At 49.3% G+C, this 7,534-nt stretch overlaps 1 protein-coding gene across 1 annotated transcript; it reads right to left on the reverse strand.

Annotated features, from left to right (window-relative positions):
* Position 1: 1 nt before the first annotated feature.
* On the reverse strand, positions 2-7,061 carry LOC126959467 (golgin subfamily A member 8S-like). The gene is made up of 13 exons (XM_050798600.1): positions 6,934-7,061; positions 6,137-6,376; positions 4,772-4,890; positions 4,127-4,186; positions 3,863-3,943; positions 2,974-3,012; positions 2,656-2,701; positions 2,488-2,592; positions 2,283-2,392; positions 1,149-1,235; positions 934-1,041; positions 660-745; positions 2-310 (listed from the first exon to the last, which is right to left on the reverse strand). The coding sequence occupies exons 1-13, from the start codon at positions 7,013-7,015 to the stop codon at positions 271-273; spliced, it is 1,203 nt and encodes a 400-aa protein (XP_050654557.1). The 5' UTR covers positions 7,016-7,061; the 3' UTR covers positions 2-270.
* Positions 7,062-7,534: the final 473 nt, after the last annotated feature.

Genomic DNA, 7,534 nt, shown 5'->3' on the forward strand with positions numbered 1-7,534 from the left:
TTCTTGAAGCCACTCTGTGGCTCAGCCAGCAGCTGAAGCCTCTCCTCCTGCTGCTGAAGCCTCTCCTCCTGCTCCTGAAGCCTCTCCTCCTGCTGCTGAAGTCTCTCCTCCTGCTCCTGAAGCCTCTCCTTTTGCCCCCAGATCAGGACACTCATGCGCTGATTGTTGTCCACCTGGGCTTGGAGTTCTCCTGCCATTCTCTCAACTTCCTTCCTCAGATGCTGCAGCTCCACCTCAGAGGGCACTGCTGGAGGCTCCAGAGGCAGGGGTTCAGCGGAGAAAGGAAGCAGGCAATAAGGCCCTCTGGATTCTCAAAAAAACAAAACAAAACAAAACAAAAAACCCTCCTCTTAGTGCACAGCTCCTCTCAGGCTCCCCAAACTTGGCCTTACTGCTAATAATTCCTCGGACTCAGATGGTAGGCAATCTTCTGAACCACTTTCAGATAGAGAGCACTGTGGGTGGCTGACAATGGGCCCCCTTTGCTGATGGGGACACTGAGGCTCATGGAGACGACAAGACTTGCTATCTCCTGGCACAGACCTCTTTTCCTCTGCCTCAAAGCCCTTCCATCCACTCACCTCCCTGGGGCACTCTAAGCCACCCCCAGGGCCGTCTGATGCCAGGCCTGCTCCCAGGTCATGCCAGCCCCATCTTACCCCTCTGGTTTTTGTTTGGACAAGCTCCTCTCCAGCTTCTCTACCCGATGTGTATCATGCTTCTTCTCCTTCTTCAATGTGCGAACCTGCCCAAAGCACAGGGGCAAAGGGCCCTGGAGAGAGGGGCTGGTGGCTGGACAGGCTGCCATCTCCCTCTCTGCTCCCACCTCCACAAAGCCCATGACCACCTCTGGCTGTACTATTTTCATTTTACAGATGCCCAGAAAGATCCAGTGACCTATCGAAGGTAGGGGGCTGAAGGGTCAGATCTCACTTCCTGTGACATTTTCCTCATCCTCTGCTGCCACCAGGCCCTCTCTCCTTTTATGTGTTGAGCATATTCATCTCTCTCTAGCTGGACTTGTTTAAGCAACTCCTTCAACTGCAAGAATGGGCACAGAAGTTAGGAAGGGCCGTCACTGGTCCTCACCTGCTCCTGGCCACCTGGGGTCATCTTCCTTCCACATCCCTCCCTCTGCAAAACCTTACCCATGTCATGTGTGCATTCAGTAGTGCCTGCTCCCATATGGACCACTCTAACTGCCACTCAATAACAGCTTTACTGTGGCTCGAGGTCTGGATGGTGAAGAGTGAGAAGTTTCAATCTTAGGAGCCTGGGCCATTCCACACTGTGCCCCGTAAAAGGGCTGGGCTTGGCTCAGTATACAACTTGGTCAGTAAAGATCAAGGCATTTCCAAGCCTGTGGTCTGGTTTTTAAAAGAACTTAGTCAAGTTGGAAGGGACAGGGAAAGAGACTGAATTTACAGCTGGCTAACAGAGGTCCAGAGAGATCAGATAATATTGCTTTGTTATTACTGTTATTGCTACCACTGTTTGAACTTTTATTGAGTGCTTCACCAGTTACCATGTTGGCAATCCCATTTAATCCTCGCAACTACCATAGGAGACAGTTACTATGATTACCTCTATTGTGTAGATGAAAAAACATGGAGTATTCGAGGTTAAGTGCTTGCCTAAGATCACTTAGGCAGAGCTGGGATTTGAACACCCAGGTCTATCCGATTCTCTAAGCCCATTTTTCTTGCTGGGGGTGGGAGCACAGATAGGAAGGGGAAAATTAATATTTTGTTCACTTTTTGAAAGGATGATACATTTGCATAGTCCAAAACTCAGAAGGTACAGAAGGGAAGTGTCTCCCAGCCACCCTGTTGCTCTCTCCTGAGTTTTTTATGAATGCTTACAGACATGTTTTATGTCTATTATAGTATGTACACACACACACACACACACACACACACACACACACACATTTCCTCTCTCTACAGAAGTGGTAACATATTAAAGGTATTCTTCTGTTCCTATGCAGTACAAATACCCAATACCCCACCTAAGACTTGGCCAAGACCACAGCCAGGTAAGGGCAGGGCAGGCACTTGGCCTCCAAGCTCTGCGTCCAGTGCTCGCTCCCCACAGTGGGCCCCAACTCACCCACAGCAGCTGACTCAGCCCCAGGCTGCTCTAACAACCACACACAAAAGCAGAGGGAAAAGGCCATGCTGTGTTCTGGGCAGGACACTCCATCCTGTAGAATGGAGCTTTAGGCTCACTCCTCCATCTAGGAAGCCAAGCTGCCAGGGGACAGGACAAGTGGCTGAACTCACACTGATCTCCTTCTTCTCCTGTGTGGCAGTGACAGCAGAGAGAGCCCACTCTAACTCTGCTATACACTGCAATGAATGTTGCAGGTGGCCGGCCAGATCCTTGGACTCATCTGTAATGAGAGAGTTGAGACGGGGCCCAAAGAACTCCCCCTAAAGACATGTCAAAGTGCCAGGTTGAAGGATGACAAGGTGCCCAGATTCCTACATTCAAAGTATCTGAGAGAACGTTTCATGTGATATAGGTCTGTATTTAGTTTCCCTTTCTGTGTGTTCAATCTCTGGATTTGAACCTTTGGGAGAAAAGCAAGTGCTGAAAGAGAAGGAAAGAAACATTCTCCGGAGGACAGGAGGGAACTGCACAGCCTCCACTCACCTCTATCACCCTTTCGGCTTTGTTTCTCATTGTTTGCTTTCTTTTCCTATAGGAAGAGGAAGACAGAGCTCTTACCAGGGGGATGCAGAGATGGCACAGCAAGAGACAGGCCCCCAGAATGCCACCAATGCCCCAGGACAGGCCCACCCATGGGACCAGGTTATCAGGGACCCTGTAGGGATGGGGTGGAATCTGAGGGGTGAGCCTTCTTCCCCAGGCTGGGAGTGGGTGAGATGAGACTTGGGCCTCTACATCTGAGTGCCCCCCCCCACCCAAACCCAGCAGTCACGTCGCGAGCAAACAAAGAAATCACGTTACTACTTCCAGCTGATGTTGCACTTGTTTCTTCTGTTCTTTCTGTGGGGAGAGTCAAATTAAGATGATGGAGGGTGGCCCCCTCAACTCTATTCCCCAGACCAGGAAGTGGTAGGCAGGGCCAGGGATGGATTTTAAAGACAAAGTTCTCAGACCCAAAGGGAACACTACCTGGTAAACTCTCCTCAAGCTCCCAAGGACAGAGGATTTTGGTCTTTGTTGGTTTTCAACCACAGCCACAGAACTCAAAGTCTGAATCTGTAATCTCTTGAGAAGAGAGTAACATAAACCTCTAGAGAGAGAGTTTGGGAAAGGCCCCCCTTCTGCCAGCTTGTGATTTAGAAAAGTGCGTTCATTCAATAAACATTTCTGAGCACATATGGGCCAGGTACGGTTCTTCACAGCAGATATAGGATGGAAAAGGACAGACAGGAGCCCTTGGCACTGAGATTTCCACTGTAGGGGGCCTTTAAATCTCTGACTCTCAGAACTAACAGAAAGATACTCTGATACTCCATATCTCCTCTGGAAACATGAGCTCAAAAAGGAGAGGTGGCTTGTCCAGAATCAAAGAGCAAATTAGGGACTGAGTCACGGCAGAAATACGGGGCCCCTGACAACCAGTCAGGCTAGCACTTCCCCGAGGGGCAACAACCCCAGGGCATGTGTAGCAAGGAGCATGGGTGACTGGAGAGGAGAGAGTCAGCAAAGAGGGCAGCAAAAGAAGAGCCATGCTGCATGCTCTGGGTTCCCTCCAGTTGAGGCCTGGGTTCCCCAACTCCCTATTTGCCCTTGACACCAGGGGACCCCAGTCCCATTCTTCAGGGCCCCAAGGGGAAACTGGAGCCCAATATTGGCAGCGTGGAATCAGGGAACCCCACTGGACTCTTACCAGAGATTTGATGAGGTTATTCAGTTGACTGATTTTTACGGACCTTGAGTCCAGGACTACTGCTAGCTCTTGGCACAGGCTCTGAGGCACATGCAGTGAGAAGGAGGTGGAGGAGGAGTCGGGGGAGAGGTAGAGAGAACAATCATTAGGATTAGAGTGTGTGTGGGCTGTCTCAACTGGCAGAGGGGCACCCAGTCCCCGCTGTGGGAGGAGGCTGGAGGGCTGGCCTGCAGGGTCACTGCACCTCCACCCAGAGCCACTTACCTCCAGATCCTTCAGGGAAGCAGATGATGTAGGGCCCTCCCCGTGGATACCTGTTGCTGACTACAAGAGATGAGAGTGTACATGGAGATGTTCTGACCCCCTCAGTGTCTAAGCCCTCTGACTTCCTTTCTTCCCCATCAACTGGCAACATTTTCTTTTCTGCCTATCTTGGACCCTTTCTCCCAAAACTCCTCTGTGCCAACTTCTCTCATGGTTCTTATCTCCCTCCATCCCACCCTGGGACCCTTTCAGTGAGTCCTGATGGCAAGTGACTGTTCTCATTGTCCTGGTTTCCCCTTGAGACTGGGGATGAGGAAAATCAAACAGCAATGACAATATCCTGGGTGTCCTGGGTGTTTACAGCAGGTCATGTACTAGGGATTAACATAAAAACAACAATAACAAATCTCATTTAAACTTCACAAATGGAAGTCAAACAATACCACCTCTATTATACAGATGTAAAAAGAGAGACCCAAAGAGTTCAAGCAACTTGCCCTACATCATATCCCTAGCAGACGGAGAGGCAGGATTCAAACCCAGAATTCTTAACCAGTACCTAACAGTCCATCCCCAATCTTAACAATTACCCTCTACTGCTCCTTGGGCCCCCTGTTCCCAGAAGCCTGGACAGCCAAGACTCACATCTCCAGGTGAGTGGCAACCATCAGCAGTGGCTGTCTCAGGGCCACTGCCATTTGTTTTCCTGTTCCTCTTTGCTCCTGCTGGAACTCCAGGGCTGTTTCTCTGCCAATATTTTTTAACTGTGGGAAAGAAGAGCAGTAATACTCATGAGAACTATCAGCCCCAACAGCCACATCCTCCTTTACAGTTTTTACAAAATACTCTTATACACCAGCTGATTTAATGACACCAACAACTGTACAAAGTGTTGTCACAATCAGTTAGTGACCAAGAGGGATTGATATCATGGCCAGGAAAGAAAGAAAGAAAAGAAAGAAAGAAAGAAAGAAAGAAAAGAAAGAAAGAAAGAAAGAAAGAAAGAAAGAAAGAAAGAAAGAAAGAAAGAAAGAAAGAAAGAAAGAAAGAAAGAAAGAAAGAAAGAAAGAAAGAAAGAGAGAGAGAAAGAGAGAGAGAGAAAGAGAGAGAAAGAAAGAAAGAGAGAAAGAGAGAAAGAAAGAAAGAAAGAAAGAAAGAAAGAAAGAAAAAAGAAAGAAAGAAAGAAAGAAAGAAAGAAAAGAAAGAAAGAAAGAGAGAGAGAGAGAGAGAGAGAGAGAGAGGGAGAGGAGGGAGGGAGGGAGGGAGGGAGGGAGGGAGGGAGGGAGGGAGGGAGGAGAGAAAGAAAAAGGTGATAGTGGAACTTTGAAACTCAGTCTTCTGACTCCAAGCTCTGGGGTTTTGCCGAGAATCAGTAGCTGCCAGGGACCAAAACCAGAAGCAGAGGTAAAAAAGTAAACATCAAGTAGGCAGGAACTGTATGCCGCATGGTTTAGAGTCATACATCCTCACTTGTCTATTAGTGTGAAGCAGTGCACCAGTACCTCTCAAACTTCTATATCAATGTGTCCTCATGGCAGAAGGAAGCCTTTCTGTTAAATCTGGGAATTTATCAGAAAGAAGGCAACCCAAACCTCATTTCAGAGAGAAGTCTGGTATACTCTTAGAAACCTATGTGACTGTCATCCCTAAGTACAGTAATGTTTTTTCTCTTGATCTCAAGAGAATCAACAGAAACTGATGCTTCAGAAAGATGTCCCACATTTATCCTGTGGCACTCAAAGTACCCCAGGTTCAGATAATATGAGGAAGATTCAAGCTGTCAAGTTCAGTTTCCCAAGATCTATCCCACAGAAGATGAGCAAATCTCACTTCAGAGACCACTGAATGAAGGGCAGTCTGGTCCCAGAACCATGGAGAATTAGAATATGAGGTGGAGAACTCAGAAAAAAATGTTAAAATCTCTCTGGAAAGTAGAAGCCTGGGAGAAAAACCAAACCAAACCCATTCCCCCATTGCCACCCAGAGATAATGTCCATATTTTGAGCTCACCGGGAAAGTGCAGGCTTTTCCCACTGTCAATGTCTATGTGAAGGGAGTAAGGCAGCCTGAAACCTCTTGCTCCTAGGTCCCATAGTCTCCATTCCCCTTCCAGTTGGAAATTTGTGCTGTGACCAGAGGAACCAGAAATGGAGCGAGAATGTTTACGGGACTGTGTTGTAAGATCAGTGGCTGGTCTTGCAGTAATGACAGTTCCTAGGCAGACTGCGACATCACTACATTCCACTCCTTCTGGTCGGGGGGAGGGACCACATCAGTACGATGTCTGAGTCACCACTCCACAATGGGGGAGGGAAACACAGGGTTGGGACCCAGGTCCTTGGAGACGTCAGCACAAAGAGCCAAGGGAGGTCGACCTTGAGGCAGCAGGAGTGGACGGTAAAGTCCGCAGCAGAGAGCCCCAAGAGTCACCAGCCCGAAGTCACCCAGGGACAACTGACAAGGGTGGGGCCTGCGGTTGGGGGGCTCAGGTCCTTGGAGACTCGAGCCCAACAGCCTAGGGAGGTCAAGCTTGGGGCAGCAGGAGGTGAGGGCCCCGTAATGGAGCAGGGAGCCCCAGGAGTCACCTGCCCAAAGTCAACCTGGGGTGATTGGAAAGGGCAGGGACTGGGCTGCTTGCTGAAGGGGCAGGGCTGACTGACAAGACTTTGGTGGGGGGACCCCAGAGGCGCCGGTGTTGGAGGTCCCAGTCAGGTGAGTCTCAGGAGTGGTAAGGACTCTGGCAGTGGTCTTGCCATCAGAGGGGAGCTGTGGCTGGGTTGGGGGACCATGACCTGGTGCGTTTTTACCTTTTCCTTTGCTGTGGCCAATTTGTTCAGTCAAGTTTCTTCTGCCATCACGGGGTGGGGAGGGAGGTGGGGTTGGGGCCATGTCAGCGAAATCCCAGCCAGCACTGATCAACACCTCCAGTCGCCTACCGGGCAGCTGTGGGACTGAGCCAGAGGAGGCATAACCAGGGCCCCAGTAGAATGCAGAAAGGGGGTGTGGCCTTAATGCTACAAGCCCATTGGTCAATGAGAAAGATGAAGGGGAAAGGGGCGTGGCCAGGCAGTAGTATGTACAGAGAGACTTGTGGCATCACAAGGAAAGCTGCCCAGGCAACCGCTGTCCCCGCCCACTCTGAGAGAATGGAGGGGCCCGCCCAGTCTGAGAGAGGGAAGGGGCTGGCTTTTGCTTTAAAAGCTTTAAAACTTTAAAAAATATATGTGTGCATACTTTATATATACGTGCGTCTGTGTGTATCTATGTGTTCTTCCAGAGCTATCTTCATTATCCAGCTTCTATGCAAGATCTGTGATTGTGGCCTGTATTTTTCATCTTCAAACACAGTACAAAAATTACCAGTATTACCATAACTGAGATACAGATCCTATAAAAATGGAAAATCCA

The sequence above is a fragment of the Macaca thibetana genome, chromosome 7, assembly GCF_024542745.1.
Source record: "Macaca thibetana thibetana isolate TM-01 chromosome 7, ASM2454274v1, whole genome shotgun sequence".
Lineage (NCBI taxonomy): Eukaryota > Metazoa > Chordata > Mammalia > Primates > Cercopithecidae > Macaca > Macaca thibetana.